The sequence below is a fragment of the Lactuca saligna genome, chromosome 2, assembly GCF_052625555.1.
Source record: "Lactuca saligna cultivar CGN05327 chromosome 2, ASM5262555v1, whole genome shotgun sequence".
Taxonomy (NCBI): domain Eukaryota; kingdom Viridiplantae; phylum Streptophyta; class Magnoliopsida; order Asterales; family Asteraceae; genus Lactuca; species Lactuca saligna.
In genome coordinates, this window is record NC_136418.1 from 164,339,406 (window position 1) to 164,364,216 (window position 24,811).

Sequence of the window (24,811 nt, forward strand, 5' to 3'; positions counted from 1 at the left end):
CATCACACAAAACACTGTAAGCACGAAGCTTAGTGAGTTCCCCAAAATACCACACATTACACATATTAGCCACTCGAGGCTATAACTCTATGGGTCCGTGCACCCAAACTCTGTGAACCCTCAGGCTCTAACTCTGGGAACCTTCCGGTTCCAACTCTATAAACATGCACAGCATAAATCACATAGAAATAATGCAGTACAACACATCACGTACATATAGCATACAAATACTCTGAACACATAACTCTGGTTACCTACTCAAGGTAAAGTATAGTGAGAAGACTCACCTGGCAAGCAGAAAGCAGATATCCCCACACTGGAATCTCAAACTCGCCACCGCCTAACACGTAAAGCAAATATTCTCATGAATATAACTCTCGAGACTAGAATAAATCCTCTCATAACACCCTCTCATGGGTAAAAGACTAGTTTACCTCTCTCTTGGCCCAAAGGCCACATCGCTGACCAAACCCTAAAAGTCAACGACCAACCCTTGGTCGAAATCAAAGTCCTCAGTCTAAGTCAACCCCTGACTGACCCTACTCGTCGAGTCAACTCTGTGACTCGTCGAGTTCCCATAATCAGAACTTCATTCAATCTGCGACCTAACTCGCCGAGTCACCCCAAGACTCGCCGAGTCCAACAACTCTGAGTCCACTCGCACTCGACTCACCGAGTCATCCCTCAACTCACCGATTCTCGACTCTACCAGAGAATATTTGGGACTCTTCGACAAGACTCGCCGAGTCCAAATGGACTCGTCGAGTCCAAGGCTATCTTCAACCTACTCGTCGAGTTGTTCTTCCAACTCGTCGAGTTCCAGGCCATCTGCAAGCAACTCGTCGAGTCTACCCATGTGACTCGCCGAGTACCACCGTTCTGAATCCATTCAGAAGCACTCCAGGCCATGCAATTGATCCAAAACATAGATCTAGCCTCCTACAACCCATCCATCACGTAAAGTGGCAAACTTTACGTGAATCCAAAGAGGTCTAAGCCGTTTGCACATTGGGCTAGGATTTGGGACAAGATGACTCCATCAACCACTCACAAACAGGGACTTTCATGCACTCTAGACCTTCTCCCTTCCAGATCTGAGGTAGCAACCTCAGATCTAACCTCTAAACTCCAATACATCCAAAGATATGATCTCCAACATCCCCAAAATGATGCATCTAAGAAATAGCAGCTCAAAAAAACGAGATATTACCTCAAAGGAATGCCCTAATTGAAATGAGACTCGAATTCAAACAAAGCCCCTTGCTCCAAGCCTTCAATCTCCCAAAATTCCTTCACAAATACATTCTCCAAGCTCCACTCCATCCAACAATGGTGCTTCTTCGTGATTTAGGGGTTTCTGGGGCTCAAGGGGTGATAAAGAGGCTGGGAGGGAAACATAATGATCTTTATATAAGGCTCAACCCCGAGAATTAGGGTTTTCTCCACTCAGCGCCTACTCGCCGAGTCCATTACCCTGACTCACCGAGTCGGCCACTTAACACACGACCAAGTCGCGACTCTACTCGCCGAGTCCGCACATGGACTCACCGAGTCACTCTTTCCCAATTTACTCTTTTAGCCCTTCAACTCTACTCTTGATATTTCGGGATGTTACAATTCTCCCCCACTTAAATTAGGCTTCGCCCTCGAAGCCTACAACAACTCAACTCCAGAAATACTCCCACAACGTGCCACCTGGCCTTAATCGGACCGGATCTCACAAGACATACCCATCGAAACTCGAACACACTTTCCCGTTCCTTACGGTGTCCTGACCACTGTCTCGAACCGGGCACCGGATGTACCCTCTGATAACCACACTCAACGATCCGAGAATTACCCATGAAGCATCACTGACCCAAATCTCAACAATCACTTGACCCATAAGGGTTAGAAGCCATGAACCATCGGATCCCTGATCCGAATCCTATCCTATCCAATCCATGACGACAGAAAGGCCCACTCTTCAATCCCAGAGCAACTCTCATGAGTCCTCTTCTTGCAATCAAGCACCCAAGCCGCACCAACCTTTGCATTCTTGGGTTAGGAGAACCCGTCGCACTGATGACATCTCTAACATCCCCAGGAGACACCACCACTACGCACACAACCCTTGATCAGAATCAAGCTGGGAGTCCCAGACTCCATCCCTACATCCATCCTGAGACTCTTGGCTCTACACCCGCGGAATCCCTTCCGCATCCTCAGCAGACACCCCATCATAATGTCATTCCATACCACTGCCACAGACACAATGTTCGACCATCATACTCCAAATCATCCATTCTCACTACAACTTCCACTTTCGCAAATCGACACTCTCCTCAGCAAATGAGGGTCCGACACTTCCTCCCATACAACAACACAAAGGGTGGCATACCGATGCACTAATGATGGCTGTTGAAATAGGATAACTCAACCAAGGATAAATACGTGCCGCAACACCCTCCAAAATCTAATACACATGCCCGAAGCATGTCTTTGAGCGTCTGAATCGTTCATTCCCTCTAAGGTGTCCTCAGACATCATCATGATAGGCTCTAGCTCATCTCATATCCCTCTTCGAGACTGGTCACCAGGTCAGCTTTTGACTCCACAACTGAGCCTCCAAAGGTCACCCAAATCATGATCCAAATATCCCACTAACTTCCTCCCCGTGACCACTATCCCGGCCTCGTGACACGCAAGTCACAAAATTCTCTTTTCCTTATGCAAGAAAGTACAATCCAAACGAGGATCGTCTCCACTCTGATCTCTGGTTTTAGCTGCGCATCTCACCACATTCCCCGACAGAGACGGGGACCCCAGTCTCGCCCCCGGTCTAACATCCAGGCTCCAAAAACTCAATACTAGGGCTACTTAAGCCCAAAACTCTTCCACATCATACACTGATCGGAGAACATTCCATCATCACACTCTCTTGCCATCTAGTGAGCACTACGTCTCCCCGCGGTATCACAACACCCTCTGACTAGTGAGTACTACGGCTCCCCGCAGTATCACAACACCCTCTGACTAGTGAGTACTACGGCTCCCCGCAGTATCACAACACTCTCTGACTAGTGAGTACTACGGCTCCCCGCAGTATCACAACACCCTCTGACTCCACTAGTTCGTGCTCCACAGACTATCATAGGCGGCTACCCATACTCGTCTCGAATATTCATCACAGACTCTGGAGGCAATCGTCATAACAGATGTCCACCCTTACGAAGATCCACTCTCCCAAGTAATCTCCCTGGATGCCCATACTCGAAGGCTCTCACTAGATCCATAGATACCTGATATACCACAAGTCGTCTCAACTCAAGATTCACGAATAACTTCAAAATAAAGATATCAATACCCGGATACCTCGGAACACCCCCACCGAACATCACAAGATCCCGCCACAACCACAGATCTCCTGCCCCAAGCACCATATAGATGCAATAATACATTCCCTCTGAACCCCATAACCAAATCTTCATTTTTCTCAAGTTGCAACTTCGGTGTATTCAATTTCTCAATTGCAATACGAAGAAACGCTAACACTACGAAATACGCTGATAATTCTCCGAAACCCTTTTTCCCGCCGCTCAAAATCCAAACAAGGATACGCATACTGACCCGGGAGTTGGCTGCCCAATCATTCTTTATCTACTTGCCCCAACACTGACCAATACCAGATTCCTGACTAAAAAACACCTGTCGTGGAGACATTCATCCTTCTCAAACAAGTACTTCCCGCATTAACTCACTCTGACCCCTTTCCTCGATCACCGACATCTCTGGTCTCATGATTTCTTACCGCATATCTCTATACTCCACTTATAACTGCTCTTGACAAATCTCTGCTTTCTTACATACGGCACCCGGTTCTCCCCCACTTAGGGTTCGAACCATCACCAAATAGCACGCAACTAACCCATAACTATATTCTCCAGCAAAATCGCACCGGCCCCCGGAAGGTGCTACACAACGCCCGATAATCCCCCCCTTAAGGAAATGAATCGACCTCATATACTATGAACCTCTGGTGAACTCCTCAAGAACTTCTCGTCACGTCTGCCTCTAGTCGTTCCAAATCTCGTACCAATTTAGTACCAAATAGCTCAACTGCTCGATAACATTCCTGGCTCATAGACTGAACCATAAAATATCGTACCCCTCACCTCAACTCATCAACCAACACTCCAACACCGTGTTCATCCCAAGAACAGGTACTCACTCCCAGATTCAACACCCCATGGATAGAAAACTCTCTGCACCGCTGAACTCGACTGAACTCCCCACTGATACCACTACAATACCTCCTACTATTCTCAAATAGGTGTAGTGTGGTCCTCACACATCTTAGTCCCAACTGGCTATCTGCTCATGATAAATCACTGCCTCGCGGCACACCTGCTACCTGATACTCTGGTGGGAAATCATCATCAATGACGACCTGCAGGGTTTACCCCTAAACCCAAAACCAAAACATCATGCTTCTCATATTTCACACGAGCATAATCAGTACCTCCCAGATCATAGGAGGTGACATCTCCTTTATCGACTGATTGCCCAACACAGATCGAAATTCTCCCTTCTCACTGACTCCTTACTAAAATACTCTGAGGGACTCTCGATCTCCCTCTCACGGGACGCCTCAACGAACTTACTCATGACCGAATAACTGGAGAACCACAAACATACTTCACTACGACCCATGGTACTCATTTCATGACATCTCTTCTCAATATGCCCCGGTGTATGGTACCCTAACCATAACATCACTCCCCAATCCTCTTCGATGTATGGTACCCGGACCATAACATCACTCCTCAATTCGTTCCGATGTATGGTACTCGGACCATAACATCACTCCTCCATCCGCTCCGATGTATGGAACCCGGACCATAACATCACTCCTCAATCTGCTCTGATGTATGGTATCCGAACCATAACATCACTTCCTCAAGCTGCTCTGATATATGGTACCCGAACCATAACATCACTCCTCGATCGGCTCTGATGTATGGTACTCGAACCATAACATCACTTCCTCAATCTGCTCTGATGTATGGTACCCGAACCATAACATCACTCCTCAATTCGTTCCGATGTATGGTATTCGGACCATAACATCACTCCTCCATCCGCTCCGATGTATGGAACCCGGACCATAACATCACTCCTCAATCTGCTCTGATGTATGGTATCCGAACCATAACATCACTTCCTCAAGCTGCTCTGATATATGGTACCCGAACCATAACATCACTCCTCGATCGGCTCTGATGTATGGTACTCGAACCATAACATCACTTCCTCAATCTGCTCTGATGTATGGTACCCGAACCATAACATCACTCCTCAATCGGCTCTGATGTATGGTACTCGAACCATAACATCACTTCCTCAATCTACTCTGATGTATGGTACCCGAACCATAACATCACTCCTCAATCCGCTCCTTAGAACCTTCAGAATGCTCCCTGTATCAAGTATGGGTCTTCTGCTTTCAGTAGTACGGGCCCATACTACCTGCCACATCTACCCATACTTTCCACACGGACCATCCCAGAGCTTTTAAATAGCTGCTCGACCTGCTCTTTCACCAATCCCATCGCGCGTGCTCGCTCCCCAGCGAAATTCTCTATTCTACAAGCGCACTCACCTGGATCGGGTTACTCCCTAAGCTCTTTCGTTGTCCTCCCACTTCTTTGCTATCAGCTGCTGAAGAGCTCCTAATGATGCCAGCCATCTACCTCCTGAATATCGTCATATTCACTTGGTAGCTGACTCCCATCATCGAGAGTTCCACAAAGCACAAAGCAAGCAGCATTCGAGCATCGAAGAATACATAGGACTCCCTCTCTTTGATAACTCCACCTTCTCGGCTCATCCTCGAAAGTACCACCAAACTCTGTAACTCTACCCCTCATGGGTTCTAACTGGATACTCTCACTCATCACATACTCAAAAGCATAACACATATAACAACGAGTCCTAGACTAAGGCATCACAAATCAGGCCACTCTAGTCCTAACATATGAAATACCTAGACTGTCTCTAGCATGCAATATTATCTCATAAGGTGCATCATAAATATCTCATAACACAAAAAAAATAAGGGTATTTTGGGAAATCACCGTTCGGGCTCAGGCTGATTGTACACACTGCTCTTTCTTGCTTCCTCTTTGAACCCTTATTCATTTTTAGAAAATTATTTCCTTAAAACTTTTCTTACTTCCTCAGTTTGAGTCCAGATTTACCCGAAGGCGCATCCGAATCCCTCAAACCAAGGCTCTGATACCAACTTGTAACACCGTAAATTTCAAGACAAAATTTTCATTTAAAATAATCATTTTATTCTTAGAAACACTTGTTTAAAATCTCATTCATAGTCGATTTACAAAACATGACTCCATTTTCACTTGCATAGAAAACCAGGATCCTCCAAAATATGACTCTTTCTCTGGTGTGTACAATCAAGCCGGTGCCGTCCCGTGATACTGAAAGAAACCTGAAAAAAAAATCACACAAAACACTGTAAGCACGAAGCTTAGTGAGTTCCCCAAAATACCACACATAACACATATTAGCCACTCGAGGCTATAACTCTATGGGTCCGTGCACCCAAACTCTGTGAACCCTCAGGCTCTAACTCTGGGAACCTTCCGGTTCCAACTCTATAAACATGCACAGCATAAATCACATAGAAATAATGTAGTACAACACATCACGTACATATAGCATACAAATACTCTGAACACATAACTCTGGTTACCTACTCAAGGTAAAGTATAGTGAGAAGACTCACCTGGCAAGCAGAAAGCAGATATCCCCACACTGGAATCTCAAACTCGCCACCGCCTAACACGTAAAGCAAATATTCTCATGAATATAACTCTCGAGACTAGAATAAATCCTCTCATAACACCCTCTCATGGGTAAAAGACTAGTTTACCTCTCTCTTGGCCCAAAGGCCACATCGCTGACCAAACCCTAAAAGTCAACGACCAACCCTTGGTCGAAATCAAAGTCCTCAGTCTAAGTCAACCCCTGACTGACCCTACTCGTCGAGTCAACTCTGTGACTCGTCGAGTTCCCATAATCAGAACTTCATTCAATCTGCGACCTAACTCGCCGAGTCACCCCAAGACTCGTCGAGTCCAACAACTCTGAGTCTACTCGCACTCGACTCACCGAGTCATCCCTCAACTCACCGATTCTCGACTCTACCAGAGAATATTTGGGACTCTTCGACAAGACTCGCCGAGTCCAAATGGACTCGTCGAGTCCAAGGCTATCTTCAACCTACTCTTCGAGTTGTTCTTCCAACTCGTCGAGTTCCAGGCCATCTGCAAGCAACTCGTCGAGTCTACCCATGTGACTCGCCGAGTACCACCGTTCTGAATCCATTCAGAAGCACTCCAAGCCATGCAATTGATCCAAAACATAGATCTAGCCTCCTACAACCCATCCATCACGTAAAGTGGCAAACTTTACGTGAATCCAAAGAGGTCTAAGCCGTTTGCACATTGGGCTAGGATTTGGGACAAGATGACTCCATCAACCACTCACAAACAGGGACTTTCATGCACTCTAGACCTTCTCCCTTCCAGATCTGAGGTAGCAACCTCAGATCTAACCTCTAAACTCCAATACATCCAAAGATATGATCTCCAACATCCCCAAAATGATGCATCTAAGAAATAGCAGCTCAAAAAAACGAGATATTACCTCAAAGGAATGCCCTAATTGAAATGAGACTCGAATTCAAACAAAGCCCCTCGCTCCAAGCCTTCAATCTCCCAAAATTCCTTCACAAATACATTCTCCAAGCTCCACTCCATCCAACAATGGTGCTTCTTCGTGATTTAGGGGTTTCTGGAGCTCAAGGGGTGATAAAGAGGCTGGGAGGGAAACATAATGATCTTTATATAAGGCTCAACCCCGAGAATTAGGGTTTTCTCCACTCAGCGCCTACTCGCCGAGTCCATTACCCTGACTCGCCGAGTCAGCCACTTAACACGCGACCAAGTCGCGACTCTACTCGCCGAGTCCGCACATGGACTCACCGAGTCACTCTTTCCCAATTTACTCTTTTAGCCCTTCAACTCTACTCTTGATATTTCGGGATGTTACATTTTGAGGCAAGAAGGGGAAGAAGACCAAGAGGAAGGAGAGCCATCCAAGCATCATTGTGTTTTTCAGCTGTTTCATTGAGGTATATCTCATTTTCCCCCTGTTTCTATGCTTAAGATTTCATTTAATACACTCTTGAGCAATTCCCCAAGCTTGTTTGTGCATAATGTTTCGTAATAAGTGGATTAGCCTTTAGATCTAGGCAAGATTGAGCTCCAGGAGCTCAGATCTGTTAGCTTTATGGACCCATGTGGCTTGTTCATCCTAGATCTACCCTTTTGAGGCATTTTGAACACTAAAATCCATATTGGTGAATATCTACACGTAAAGTTGGAAACTTTACGTGTGATTTGTGTCTTAGAAGCCCAGATCTATGAATGGCATGGACTGAAATCGAACAAATCGGTGTATTTAATGGATGCATGGCGACAACTCGGCGAGTCGTTCTTATGACTCGGCGAGTCTGCTCGCGAGTCTCCGAATTGGTCCCTTTATGCTGTATCGAGTTTGAGCAGTGAGTCACAGGGGGTGACTCGGTGAGTTGGAAGCTAAACTCACCCATGGTAGGACTCGGCGAGTCATGGCCTGGCTCGGCGAGTCCAAGGCAATCTTCATAGATCAAGAACAGACTCGGCGAGTTGTTCATACAACTCGGTGAGTCTAAGCATGAGTGTTCATTGGATGAAGATAAACTCGACGTGTTGTTCATACAACTCGGCGAGTAGGACGAAGAACTTCAATGTCAGTTTAGAAGAAGAACTCGTCGATTCATAGCCTAACTCGACGAGTAGAATCAAGGACTCAGGACAATCATCTGGATAGGGACTCGGCGAGTTGGAGAGCCAACTCGGCGAGTCGGGTCAACTGAAAGTTGACTCTGATTTTGACTTAGGGCTAGACCAGGGGTAAAATGGTCATTTTACCCAAAGGACAGTTAGCAGTATGTGATTGAGTATGTTGTGGGAATTGCAGTCGGAGGAGTTCCGGAGCAGCAGCAGCGGTCAGTCAGTTCCCGATCAGTTCAGCAGCTGCTTTGAGGTAAGTTGCCTTCCAGTAGCGGTGGGTCTAAGGCCACAATGCCGGCCCACCAGTAGGAGATGTGTGATTAGATGATTGTCTTTGTGATATTCATCTAGGGTTGCTAGACTATGTGATATATGTGTTATGTGGTAGTAGTAGGGGGTGAAATAGTCCCCAGTATCCGGTCGAAAGGACCGAAGGGGAGGCTAGCACCCAGATATGCTAGGCAATATCCGGTCGAAAGGACCGAAGGGGAGGCCAGCACCCAAATATGCTAGGCAGTATCCGGTCGAAAGGACCGAAGGGGAGGCCAGCACCCAGATATGCTAGGCAGTATCCGGTCGAGAGGACCGAAGGGGTAGGTTGGGCACCCATATATGCCTGACAAATTTACGTAGGTTATGTGATTATGTGGTATGTGGTACAGTGGGGGAACTCACTAAGCTTTGTGCTTACGTTTTACAGTTTTGTTTTCAGGTACCTCTTCTTCGAAGGGGAAGGAGCTGGCACGGTAGCGGCACATCATGCACACACTCTGGTTTCCGCATTTACGAGATTCACTGGGATTTGTACTCTGATATTTTGATGGGTTGTATGGTTTGGCTTTTAAACATGGTTTGCGTTGTGTTGTGGTTTGATCAAACAATGTTTTAATTATTAATGTTTTCTAAAGTAAGGTTTTAAAACGAAATTTTTGGATGTGAAAATTGGGTCGTTACAAGTTGGTATCAGAGCCCTGGTTTGAGGGATTCGGACTCACCTTCGGGGGTGTCTGAACTCAAATCGAGGGATTAAAAGATTTAAAAAAAGAGAGGATGTTTTCTAAATGGAGAAAAGAGTTTAAGAATGAACAAAAGTGTGTGTGATGTGCGCGACCGGCCGAGCTCAAGTAAGTATTCCCCAAAGTACCCATACAAGTTTATGATTATGTTTATCTGCTTTTGTAGAACAGCATTCTAGAATAGGACTAAGGATCTAGGAATGATGCCTTATGTGCCTGACTGCCTACCTTATGTGTTCCACCTATATCAGAATTGCCTGCTAGAATAGAGTAAAGAGCAGTAGGGTAGCCTGATAGGGGGTGCCTGGTAGTATGAGTTAGCACGGTGTGCTAGTCCAGTTTCTCTCTATGAGAGCGAAATTGGTTGACGTTGTTTCCCCTCGTCTGAATGCTGCTTGCTTCGTGCTACGTGGGACTCCGAATAATGGGAATTAGTCGTTAGGCGAATACGTCACATCATATGTGGTTAGAGTTGAATAATCTTAGAGTACTGGATTTGATCCTACTGCGCAGCTCTTGTTTGAGTCCAACCGTTGTAGGGACGAGTCGGATACTCGAAGGATTATCTGAGTCTCGTCGCATGTGATGGTATTCAGGTGATGGTTAATTGGCATTACGAGGAGGCCTACAGCAACTTAGGACTGGATCGAGTAGAGCCGGAGATTTCCTTAGGGCGAGCCTGGGATGAGTATAGTAGTAACCAGCCTTAGCGTAAGTAACCTGGTGGAGTCGAGGCAGTCCTTGAAGAAGGTACGGATAGATGTGGAAGGTAGTATGGGCCCGTACTACTGAAAGCAGAGGATCCGTACCTGAACCGAGGAAGGCCAAGACCAAACCAGGGAACTTGTAAATAGCTGTGATCCCTCAGGAAGCATCAATATATCTAATGATTGTTGTGATGTATTGCAGAATTGTGGTACTTCGATCGAGGCCGGTGGATGGCGGAGAGGGATCAGGTTCGGGATCAGGTTCCGAGCCGGTAGATGAGGGGCTACATGAGTTCATCGCGTCAGAGATCACCAGGGGTATCCTTGAGTCGACTCCCATTATCTTCGGGTCGATCAAGGAAGGGATCATGGAGTTGATGGAGGATCGCCTGCGGGCATTCAGGAGTGATTTGGCTTCTAGCCAGTCGGGGTCGCGCACACTGTACTTCAAGGACTTCAGGGGCAGTGGTGCGCCGGATTTCCATGGGGTAAAGGACCCCATTGCTGCCAGGCGATGGATTGTAGACATCGAGTCTGCACAGTTGACTAGCTTCTGCCTCGAGGGGTCGAAGGTGAGATATGCAGCGGGGTGTTTACGGGACCGAGCCCGGGATTGGTGGGAGTCAGTGGGTGACTCGTTGGGAGCCTCAGCTATCGAGACTATGACCTGGTCGAACTTTGTGACTATGTGCCTACTTGATCCTTTATTGTTTATATGTCAACATATGGTGGTAGTGGGTTGAGTAGCGGTCCTGCTTTGTGTGGAATCCAACAAACTTGAGAGCAAGCCAAACATAAGCTACAAGCCTGAAAGGCAAGCCAGACTTATGTTGTGGGTCGGGAGTAAGCCATACATAAGCTGTGAGCCCAAGAGGCAAACTAGACTTATGGACTGGACTCAGGAGTAAGCCAGACATGAGTTGTGGGCTGGTAGGCAAGTCAGACTTATGCTGAGGACTCAAGGGTATTCCATTCTGTTAGTTGTGGACCCAGTATGCATGTTGTTATATGTTTTTGTGGTGGTATTTTAAGGGAACTCACTAAGCTTTGTGCTTACCCAGTCGTTTATGTTTTTCAAGTTTTATCAATGATCATGGGAAGTCGAAGGGGAGATTGTACACACTTATCAACAACATTGAGGATTATGCGTTTCTTATATTACTCTAATTTTCTATAAATGTATTTTGGAATAAACGGTTTTCTTAATAATGGAATTATAATTGGGAAGTTTTACCTTAATAAAAAGAAAATTTTTGGTTGTGAAAATGGCATGATATATTGAACTTTTATCCTAATCCCTCTATACCCTACTCTTATTTATTTGCTTCTTTCTCCTCCATTCTTGAGCTTCAAAATAAGAAGAAAACAGTGGGAATAAGTGGTGGTCCAGTTAGGGTTTTCAGTCAAAGAAGCAGATGCAGATCTCGTTTCAGGCCACATCTGAGGTAGGTAAGAGTTTCACTACATCCCTAGTATCACCCCACCCCTTCCACACCAATGAGGAGGCAGGAGCTACCTCTTGCGACCCTCTAACCGCCGAAAACCCTTTTTAGTGGGATTTTGATTTATAGAATGTTTTCTATTAAGATTAATGAGTTTTAAACCTTCTCATCTCTTGCTATTAATGTTACGTAGTCCCTTTAACGTCTAAGCTTAAGATTGGACAGCTAAAGCCATGTAAACAACTCTCTAACATTTAGTTTTGGGATAGAGGACCGTAATTTGATCAAGTAAAGGTCTTGGGCTTCAAGGGATAAAGTTTGGACCTTATTAGATGTTGATAAAGTGGGTTAAGTGTTTTAATCCCCTACATTGTGCTTGGCACCAAATGGATAAAATGGGAAAAAGTGATATTATGGACTTTTTACATGTATTAATGAATTAAGTTCAATATACGTTAAGTAAAAATTAATTAGATAGAATTGGGGGGCTTGTTAATACCTTTGCGTGCATATAAAGATCACTGAAATTGGATTTGGAACAAAGAAGTTATTAATAGGTTTTGAGCACAACATCAATCCTATGGTGTACATGCAAACCTCAAAGCTTTGTATCTAGTTTGTCTAATGAACATGCAATAATCATCCAAAGTTCATAAAACATATATCTAAATACAATAATTGAATTAACATATGAATTAGGGTTTAAATCTTACCTTGATTGTTATGTAGCAATAACAATCACAAATCTCCTTGATCTTGACTCTTGAAAGCTTAGTGCCTAAAATGTTGCACCTCTAATGGAATCACAAACACCATGAGCAACAAGATAACTTAGGAGAAGGAAGAGGGGCACCAAAAACCTCTAAGAACCCATAGGGACTTCTTCCACATGTTTTTCGGGGCCTTAGCAGTTCCTTATATAGTTAGGCTATTAGGGTTATAAAGACGGAAACCTTATTTTGACTGCTTACGTTCCAAGCAGCCCATGGACTCCCTCCTTAGAAGCCTTGGACGAATTCTAATGGGGTTCCCCATAAATTCCGTCCACTCCAACTTCTATGGAGTCCATTAGCCCATTTATGCAACTATCTTATAATTACAATATCATTCCCCTTTATTTAAATAATCTCTTTTATCCACAAAATTAATTCTTGACTAATATTAATTAAACAATATCATTTCTCTTTTAATATATTATTCACATAATATATTAATAAATCATAATTAATCCTATTTCTCCTTAGTTCATCCTATCAGTTGATATGGTGAAGGCAACCCAAAAGGACCATGCTCACAATTGGGTCAAGTATATACCAAAATAGTTATGGGCTTAGACACTTAATCCAATAGTCTCCCACTTGGATAAGTCTAATAACTATTTTGCATATGACTTCAAAACCCAATCAACAATCGTAGCTTCCAAAATATGATATCAGCTCTGATCTTATCAGTAACATGTCCTTTAAATAAGGGATCATATATTCCTCCATTCTAGATATCATATGAATTGAGACATGGTGTAACATCCAAAAAATACAGGCCAAAAATTTCGTTTTAATTAAGTTATTACATAAAATCATTAATATAAAAACATTCATAATAATATCTCATGTCAAAACCAAAGTGTCAATAATCAAAACATAGTGTCATAAAACCATATCAGAGTACAATCCCAAGGACCTCGTGTGCGAAAGACATGTTGTGATGCGCTGCGATCGAGCCGGCTCCCTTCCTTTGAATACGAAGTACCTGAAACCTAAACGGAAAACCGTAAACACAAAGCTTAGTGAGTTCGCCCATTATACCACATAATGCCTATCCCTCGGTATCTTTCAACCGGTATTTGTCTTGCATAACTGGGAGTTGGACTCCCCTTCAGTATCGTTCAACCGGTACTTGGGAACTAACCTCCCCTTTGGTATCTTTCTACCGATAAACGAGAGCTAACCTCCCCTTCAGTATCTTTCAACCGATAACCGGGAGCTAACCTCCCCTTCGGTATCTTTCAACTGGTATCCGAGGACTATTTCACCCATATCACTATCACATAACAAAAGGTCATAAACATATTAGTTCCATGATAATAACATAACATAAACATATTGAATCACATAACGGCATATCATAACCATACTGGTCACATAATATCATATCATAAATAAATTGCTCACATAATGGCAAATCAAAACCATACAGGTCACACAATAACATATCATAAACATACTGCTAGACATGCATGGGTTTTGTCTACCTCTTCGGTATCTTTCAACCGGTAACCATCTTCGGTATCTTTCAACCGGTAACTGGGGACTATTGCACCCTACTACTACTAACTCATATCTCATGGCATCCCAACACAATAAGCATATCAGATAATGACAACCAGATAATTATCACAAAGACAATCATCTCAAACATAATCACCTACTGGTGGGCCGACATTGGTGCCTTTGACCCACCCCTACTAGAAGGTAACTCACCTCACACTATTGGATGACAGATTCCCAATCTGTCAACATCAAAACATCACCCAATTAATAGTTGGATTCCAACACATAAATACATACTTGGGGTTAAATACTACTTTACCCCTAACTTAGCTTTATTCAAGCCCAAGGACCAATGAGTCAAAGCCCAACATATGGCCTAATTTTCTAAATTGGGCCCAAACCTTTACATGGTCTCACTCTAAGGCCCAACCATTTATTCCAGTCCAACAATTGACATTCTAATGGTCCAATATCACATAATCATTAAGGCCCAAACTATGGCCCATCTATGCCCTGGTTTTCCAAATTGGGCCCAAGTCCTCATATGGGCCTTACCCTATGCCCATCAACATACTCCAATCCATATGATTATTCTTGGATGCCCCACTAATAACCCAACCATGATGACCCAATAGAAAGGCCCAACAATAAATCCAATCATCAAGGCCCAACAATAAACCCAAATGAAACTAGGGTTTCATATAAAATGACAATTAGGGTTAGGTGTTTCTCACTTAACCCATTAAGGACTTAATCTATTAAGTCCATCATTCTTCTACATAAGTCATACGGTGTGATTGGGCTTAATACACACTTCTATACCAATGGCCCAAATGTGGGTCCCGATAAGTCCAAGCCCATAAATTCAATATTAGGGTTTTCAATCCCATCTTAGCCCAATAGGCCCAAAACCAACTCATTAAGCCCATTACGGTTTTCCTTAGGTGAATTAGGGTTTATTACACCCATTAGTCACATGTTTTGGCTTTTGGGTCCATTAGGGCTTCATTGGGCCCATTAAGGTTTAATAGACACATTAGGGTTTTAGTCCTTTGTCCAAACATCCAAAAAGCAATCCCAACACAACTAAGCACACCGCCACCCGACACAGCGGCCGGTGGCGGCAGCCACCACCCTACAGTGGTGGTTTTTCAGTTTTCTTTTCATTCTTCTTCTTTTTGTTACATTTTACAATGCTAAAATCCCAAATAATCACACACACACACACACTAACACAAACACATATACACAACAACCTAGTGGTGGCGAATGGTGGTATTAGCAGGCGGTAGGGATGAGTTTCCTTCCGGTTCCTGGAAAGCAAAGATCTATATAGCATTATCCTTACAAGATACAGTCATACACACAACCATTCACACACACAACCACCTCCGCATGGTGGCTGGTGGTGGTAGACAGAGGTGACATGGTGGCAACCACCATGGTTGGCAACCATGGTGGTTTTTCCTTGGGTATTACCAGCCAAATAACACATATGCCCCACCACAAATGTTGACAGCAACATGAATGCTCAAACACACACCCCCACAGCCTCAACCTAGGCAACGGGTGTCACCGGAATAAGCAAAATAGCAGCCCCACGACCACCGACGACGGAAGGAACGTCTCCAACGTCGTATCCATTGTAAACAACGAGAGAGAGAGAAGATGAAGACGAGTTGTGGTTGACTTACCAGCATTTCTGGTGGCTCACGACCTGCACATGATGAACCGATCTTACACCCCGGTCTCAGCGGTTTCTCTGGTCGCACACACCTCTCAGGCAGCAAGGTTGCATTTCAACGATGATGTGGCTGTTTGGCGGCGGCGTCTGATCGGAAAACGAACGGAGAGTAGAGGTAGCAACTGAGAGGCTCGCGTGACGGCTGGGACTTCGACTGAAGATGGCAGTTGAGCGGAGCTTCGACAGGTCGAAGGATGATAGGATGTCTAATGGTTGACGACCTCAACAGAGGTAGTGGTGCGACGCCGGAAAACGAAGAGGGAGACATAAGGTGGAGAGATGGCGACTGTAACTTAGTTTCTAGGGTTAGGGTTTTGGTAGCGATGGCTTTTAAACGAGAATGAATGAGATGTCGGGTTCAAGTCCCGCTTCAAATCAAACATTCGTCCATTTTACAAGTTTGGTCCCTCCGCTTAGGATCCTTTTCAAAATAAATCCCATATTTACCCTTTAAACTCCAACATCAAAAATCCATTACAACTTTGGTACAAAATTTACCAATTTCACCACTGCTTCCATAATTCCTCACAATTTCGATCCCTAATTTACCAAACAGCACGTTAGCCTCCAAAATGTCTTCGAATAAAGTCCCAGAAGTTACCATTTAGTCCCTACCTTCGTAAATACTTACAAAACCAATCCAGAACTTACACTTTAACCCCCAATCTCTAAGATTGTGACAATTAGCTCCTCGAGACCAACACCTTGTGATATAATTATTGATTTTAGGGCTAGGATTCATTTGTTAATTTGTTTATATATTTATTAAATAAACGGGGTGTTACACATGGATTTAATCATACTCTCTGTTCATGTGTTGTTTCCCAATTTCTGATTTATGACGACTGACAACAGACTATAATTAAATACACCAACTTAGTCCCGTCTTGGCCAAGCGCTTAGGGTGTCATCAATAAATCATCGAGGGGCCCATAAATATTGCTTTTATCCCACTTTGGGTACAAAGAACGGATAAACTTCGACTCAAATGCTCGCTTGTACTTACTCATTAAATCACACACAACAATATGTTTTATAACTCCAAGTTACTGGTGTGTTTACATATTATCAATGTGCAACCGACTTGCAGAATACAACTCACAAATCTCAGTTTCAAGAATATTAGATATTATCGTCTTACCAATCACTCGTGATAAAATCCATGAAGCGATCCAAGTGAGCGTGGGTTTAATCCAATACTTTAATCTTACAGCAGCACTCATAAACTCTGCAGCAAACTTGTGCTATGTCTAAATACTTTAGACAATCTACAAACGGATTCATGACAATCTTTTTTTATACCTATTTCCAAAGTATGATCGACTATGGATGGTCTGAATAATCTTATTATTCGGGAAGTCAAAACATGCAAAGTGAAACACAAGAATAATACTAATCCTATATGGCCCCAAATTTTTGAGTATAAATAAAACACCTTTATTTAATCACCATAATAAGATTATTCAAACACAAGAATAAACGAACCCAATATGGCCCCAAACTTTTGAGTTAATGCTGATCAGATTTGTCTTCTTGTTGAGAAGTATTATCCTGAAGATTTTACAGAGCAAGAGAGAATTCAATTACGATATCAGTTAGATATTTTTAATATCGATATGACAAAGAATCTCAAGTTAAGTCGTGTATCAACTATTGCTGACCTATACAAGGGTCTTGTGAAAACTCATAAACGTGAGACATATTATTTGCTTGATAGAGTGGTTCGGTTAATCTTGACACTTCCAGTTTCTACCGCAACAACAAAGAGAGGATTTTCAGCAATGAAAATATTCAAGAATCGCATTCGCAATAAGATGTCAGATGACTTTCTCACAAACAACTTGGTGGTTTACATAGAAAAATAAATTGTTGAAAACATTGATACGAAATCGGTAATTGATGAATTTAAAGAGCTTAAAGGTCGGCATGGTGAGTTGTAATTCTTCTTCTAAGTATTTTTGGTGTTTAATTGTTGAAAAAAATTGGTTTGTTTTTATGTGTAAGAACAATAATTTTAAGTATTTTTGGTGAGTAATTGTAGGTAATTTTGGTGTTTAATTGTTGATTTTTCTTTTGTTTCTTTCATATATAAAAACCTTAATTTTTGTTTCTAATACTTTCGGCCCTCCAAGTCGATCGTTCGTTCAAGCTCCGCCCCTCGATGTTACTACTCTTTCTATCCGGTGTGTCTTAAAAAAATCATACGTGTAGCATGTTAAGGATTTTACCATTCATTGTTGTTTTAAAAGATTTTGTCGCCATAGATAACCTAACAAGTAAAAAATTACAGTGGATGACGTGTGCATTAAAAGTAAAGGCTGGCGGCCATACCTGTCACCGTTTTTCTTGTTGGGATGAATTTATTAGACTGCATGTTATTCATCAGATTACACAATCTTTTTTTAAAACAAATTATTTTCAGGGACAAAAACATTTATTTGTTGAACGCATTTTACTTTGCCTTCGTAACAACCATAACCGTAACATAAATTTTCAAACAATATAAATGATTTCGTTCTAAAAAAATCATATCACATGCTAAAACGAGTATTTTTAATACATATATTTGAAGTGATTTTTGTTAAAAAAATCATTATTAGAATAACGTATCATAAATCATAATATCCATAAACTATAATTATAATAAATGTACGGTGTCGATTTTAATGGTGCATTTTCTAGGGACCATCTTGTCAATATCATAACATGTGTGAATTTAAAGAAACCATAAATTATGTTTCTGCAAAAGTTAGCATTATTCCACCGATATGGTGTTGAAGTCAAGGTACACCCAAATAAAAAGCTGTAATGACATAAATATTGACTTGCTTGACTTACTAAACATTTAATTAGGCTCTTCGGTGTGGGATGCGATTTGGAACCGCACTCATGCCACGTGGGACATGAATACCGCCCCCAGGGTGCGGTTTGGGGCGGTCGAGACCGCATTACGGCCCTAGAAGACCGCATTCTGTGATTGGCTGCTCCTTTAACCGTTCAAAGATTCGTTCCATTTAATTGTTTTTTTTTTTTTTTTTTTTTTTTTTTTTTTTTTTTTTAACCTTTTACTCCATCTATATATACATATGTTACCATTTTTACATTCACACAACCTTTAAACACATAAAAATACAATCATTTTATCCAATTTTCTTTGAAAAAATGTCTTCTTCCAAAAGATCTAGCAAAGAAAAAACACCAGTCAGAAACACCAACACCCCAATACCTTCATTTGATCAACCGATTTTCTCACCTCCGTATTACCACTATGGCGGTATGTTTCCTTCTTTTCCACAACGACCAGGGAAACCACATCCACAAACACCACCACTACCACAACCCGACCCGGATTTTAATCCATTTGATTTTTTGTCCCAACCCGAGTTTGTGCAACAAACACAAACACAACCAGAAACGGTCGTTTCTGTATGTTTCTGATTCTGAACCAGAATTCGTTACAGAAACTCAGCCGACTCGAGCAACGAATAAAAGAAAAGAGAAGGCGGAGGCTAGATGTTGGGAACCTTTGGAAGTGTTGGTGTTGGCACAATCTTGGATCGATATTTCAGAAGATGCGACGGTTGGAAAAGACCAAAAACATGACCGCTTTTGGATTCGCGTTTTACACAGGTTCCATAAAGGAATGAGTCGTGGAGAATACCGTTCAAAACATCAAGTGTACTCCAAATGGGGGAAGATGAACAAGGAAGTCATGTTGTTTAATGACTTGTGGAACAACATGAAACGTCAATGGAAAAGTGGAGAAAGTGATGAAGTCATTTTGCAGAAAGCCTTGAAAGTGTATCAAAAAGAAAATCTGAAGGCTTTCAAGTTTCTTGAAGTTTGGAATTTTTTGAAAGATAACAGGAAATGGCTGAGTAGCAAAACATCTTACCAACATATCGACAGTGGGTCAAAACGCAGCAGAACAACTGAGTCCGACCACACTACATCAGATGCTCGTGTTCAGTTTGATCTGAACGAAGATGAACATGTTCCAGTTTCACCACCTTCTTGACCATTGGGAAGAGACAAATCAAAAAGCAAAGGCAAAGGCAAAACGTCGGATTCAGATGATTTGAAAGAAATGGGAACCGACATGAAGGATATAAAAGAGAGAATGGATAAGATTTTGAAAATTGCTTCTGAAAGAGAGCTTCGGAAACAAAGGGAGAGCGACATGCGAATACTAGCAATGGACACGTCGAATATGACCGGGGCGGAGCTTGAAGTGGTTTTGGCGATGAAGGAGGAAGTGAAAAACCGTTACATGAATCGTGGCTAATTTCTAGTTTTTTTTTTTTCAAGTTTTTAATGGTTTCTTGTGTGTTTTTTTTTAAAGTTGTCGGTTTTTTGTTTCTACTTTGTTTTTCTAAATTTTTAGGTTTTTTTTTTTTTTTTTTTTAAATTAGACAATGTATGGTATTTGTATTTTTAATTAATGAACATTATGTTTTTAAAATTATGTTTTTTTTTATTAAAAAATAAGTTTTATTAAATTAAAATAGTTAACAAAAAAAACAAAAAAAAATAAAACTAAAACTGTGGCACCACACCCTTGGTGTGGCAAGAAACCACACTCAAGTGGTAAACTGTGACGTGACGCTTACGTGGTGAGGGAGGAAGTGCGGTTTCGATGGCACCACTCCCTCCAGCCTTATTTATTTATTATCGTGGTCTTATAAAAAAATTAAAAAAACATAAAAAAAATAAACCCGTAAAAAGTCATGAAAACTATATAAGTGAATCGATACCTTAAAAAAACAATTTAAATCAAGAGTATATCGATATGAATGACAAAATGCCTCTAAATTATGACGAAAGTGCATACCATTATTTGAAATATATTTTTTCCTTTATTTATTGTAATTCATCACTATTATCATGTTCTATCTAAATGTTGGGTGCTACATTCATTACCACAATCACCATCATATGATCAGGTTCAATCTTTGCAAATGTTGAAAGTTACATCCATCATCAATCACCTTTTACTTCACAATTTGACTTTAATTTATCACTGTTCTACTTTATTTCAGTTACCCTCTACTTCTTATTGTTTTGGTTGGGTAGGATCTTCTTGACTCTCGTAGAATCAATCGACCAAGTTATGACGGGTTGTTTGTTGGTGTTGCTTACATTCAAAGGAGAATAGTAAAGTGTGTGGTCATAAATCATTCATATTAGAGTAATTTATGTATACATTTTTATACACACATCGGTATAATAATAATAATAATAATAATAATATCAAGTATAGCCTTTCATGATTGTATCTATTTGGCAACTTCAAATACAAATAAATACTAAACAAAGAATAGACGACTTATGTCACACGATTCAAATAACAACTCCTTGACTGAAAAGTGTGTACCGGTTATTGTCAAAGATTAAACCTTTGAACACAACATGTTCTTAAAATATTACAAAAACAAGAAAAATATATAAAATGCTCTTCTTTTCTCATTGTGCGTCGAGGAAGAAAAAAAACACATAAAACAATTTTGTGGCAATGAGGAGAAAACATGTGCGTGTAAACAAGATACTTATCAAAATTTTCTAGTAAAAATTCGAGTAGACTCTATACCAATTGTTGGTTATTTTGATAACTTAATCTTTATATGCGGAAGCTTAGAAGTTAGACGTCATACTTGAATCTGTATAAAAGAAATTAAACAGAAGAAGTAGAATGTGTATTTGCTTCCACTGAAGCATTTGGATCTGATGAAGAGACTTGAGTTTCCAATTGATCTCAAGATTACCTCTAAAACCCTTTAGCAAACCCTAAAACGAATTTCTTTGTGTAATTTATTGTCTCTTGATATGCTCATCATCACATGTATATACAGATGGAGATCGACCCTAATGTGTGAGATCGAATGGATCTTGAGGATATTGAGTCAAACCAGGAACTCAAGCCACAAATGGTAAGTGAATATTGGTCATGCATCAATCTTATCTTAGCATAATATTTCTAAAATTAAATGATAACAATATATATATATGCATTTATAGATTGGTCCTACAATTATCTAACACATTTTACTTCACAATCGACCAAGTTATGAAAGATTGTTTGTTGGAGTTTCTTACATTCAAAGGATAATAGTAACACACATGTTATTAAAATGAAAATGAAATTACTATTCTGGTCCACGTGATTGGCACTTACCTGGAGATTTGGTCCATTGTTGAATCAAGAAAGTGATCATCTTAAACCTCTATCTGAAGTCCTCCTCCTACCGCAACTTTGTTTTTGCTAGCGCAACGAGAAGAGTTGAAGCCATCCGCAACTATCTCATCTGAAAAAAGACTTAGTTTTTAACTTATGTATTTACAATGTATTGTCCAGTGTACCTTGCATGGACACTTCTTTTGAATTATAGTCTTTGTTTATTCCCCTTGTATGTTCTCGAAACTCTATAAATAGAGTGTTCTGCTTCAAATGAAATACATATCTGTTACATCTCTTTTCTTATTACTCTCTCTCACTCTCAAGATCTTACTGAACTTCATTCATACATTAAGATCAAACTCTCAAACTCTCATTCGGAGCAAGCCATTCTTGACTTAATCACTTTAAGCTGATCACACTTACTAACTTGGTTTGATTGCAACCCTTGTGAAGAATCAGCTTAGTGTTTACTTGATATAATACTTCTTGTCATTTATATTTCCTTACATTTTTGTCATTATATTTCCACATCTAATTATCTAACTTTATAACTTTAACTTCTTATTATTGTTGAGCTTTATGATCATTTGAGTTAAACTTATTCCACATTATATAACTTGTTCTAACGTTTGTTCAAGTGTGTTTCTCAAAAGTTTTTCTCTCAACAATTGGTATTAGAGCAAAAAGTGGATGCTTTTTGAACGAAACTGTGATTTTGAAAAGCCTTCTATACCACTAAAGCTCATTTTTCTTAAATAAAAAATAAAAAAAATCAAAAAACAAGGAAATATGGCACAAACATTATCTCTTAACATTTCCAATAGTGTTGGAGGTTCGAATAGAGCTCCAATGCTGGTGGAAAATGAGTATCATCACTGGTCCCAACGGATGGAGAGGTATTTAAGAAGACTTGGACGAGATGTGTGGAGATGTGTAGAAGAAGGACCTCGTGTCCCTATTCTTACTCCAGTTCAAGTCGACGATGCTCAAGCCAGACTTGGAGAAGGTCAACCTGCCATGAATCGTCCCACTAAGGATGATCTCAATAAAATAGAAAATGATGCAATTGATTTTTATGAAATATCCTGCGAAGTTGCTCCTGACAACTTTGACATTATCATCAATTGCAAATCATCCAAAGAGATCTGGGAAGTTCTAAAAAATCTGTATGAAGGTTTGGAGCAGGCACAAGATAAGAAGCTCACCACCGCACTCGACGAGTTCAATAACTTCAAAGCTCATGTTGGTGAAAGCCTTGAGGATTCCTTCAAAAGATTCAACCTCATTGTTACAAAGTTGTCAAGCACTGGCAGGTCCGCAGCAACCATGAAACCAATCTCCAGTTTCTTAATGGTTTGGGGAAATACTGGACTACCGCAAAGATGATAGTCCAATGTGACAGTAAGAGTCACTCACTCTCTCTTTTCAAACTGTATGGAGAACTGTAAGCACAAGAGTCAACCGTGCTTAAGGATTATGCTGACTTCGTAGGGCCACTTGCTCTTATGGCCCAAACTCCACAAAACGTAACTCCTCAACCTTACTCTCTCTCCTATGAAAACTCACCGTAGTCTTACGAAGTTGACACAGAGTATGATGATGAAGAGGAATTCCAAAATGATAATGCTCTTGTTAGTCAACAATTCAATCGATTACCTCCAACCTCCTTTCGTAAAAATCAACAGTTCACTAAGCCACCCTTTAACTGAAACTTCAATCCTCAAAACAATCATCCTCGATACCCAAAACACCCTCACCAATCTCCACAACCTCTGAACTCTCATCAAGCTAAATAAATACCGCAACCTACCAAACCAACTGACTCCGGTCCCTCAACCAAAGTTAAAGAATACGTTGTCATTTGTCACAAGTGCAACAAAGAGAATCATTTTGCTAAAGACTGTAAAGCAAATATTGTGAAGGACAAATCGTTTTATCTCCGAATGGCACAGGAGATGGATGAAAAGGAAAAGGGAAGGGCATATGTGGCCTAGGTGAAAAGAGATCATCAAGTATGGTTGTCAGGGGATGAGGATGAAGACCTCAATATCAAGGGCAAGGGTAAGATTTGCATGTTGGCAACTGCTGATGAAGATGGTTTGACAAAGCTGGAAAAGAACTACTACTTCATGGCCAAAGACGGAACTCTATGCATACTCGAACAGGTAAAACTTATGATTCAAACTCTTCATTATAACATGCATGATTGTCAACCCTTCTTAGACAACCTTAATGACACTTATACTGTCGTCCTTTCAGACTATAACAAGGCCTTAGATGAGAAGAACATAGCATCCCAGGAAATGTTCCATGTAAGAGGACGTCTAGAAGATAAAAGACTCAAAGTGGTCATGTTAGAAAGAGACTTAGTGTTACAAAAGGGTGAAAGCATGTTATGTGAAACCCAATTAGGAATAGCTTTAGATCAGAGGGATTTAGCACAAAAAGAAATTATATGTTTGAATTTGTTAATTGAAAAATATTTACTGAAAGCGAAGCCATTGAAAATCTTGTTAATACTGGAATCGTAGAAAATACGTACAATTGAGGTTGGTCC

The 24,811-nt window shown here is 41.3% G+C and overlaps 2 protein-coding genes across 2 annotated transcripts; both read left to right on the plus strand.

The window, feature by feature from the left end:
- The first annotated feature begins 19,241 nt into the window (after nt 1-19,241).
- Nucleotides 19,242-20,097, plus strand: LOC145030335 (glutathione S-transferase T2-like). Its single transcript, XM_078978718.1, has 2 exons — nt 19,242-19,353; nt 19,541-20,097. Exons 1-2 carry the CDS (start codon nt 19,242-19,244, stop codon nt 20,095-20,097), a joined length of 669 nt encoding a protein of 222 aa, XP_078834844.1.
- A 2,946-nt stretch (nt 20,098-23,043) lies between these two features.
- Nucleotides 23,044-23,640, plus strand: LOC145030336 (uncharacterized). The gene has a single exon (XM_078978719.1). It carries the CDS (start codon nt 23,044-23,046, stop codon nt 23,638-23,640), a length of 597 nt encoding a protein of 198 aa, XP_078834845.1.
- Nucleotides 23,641-24,811: the final 1,171 nt, after the last annotated feature.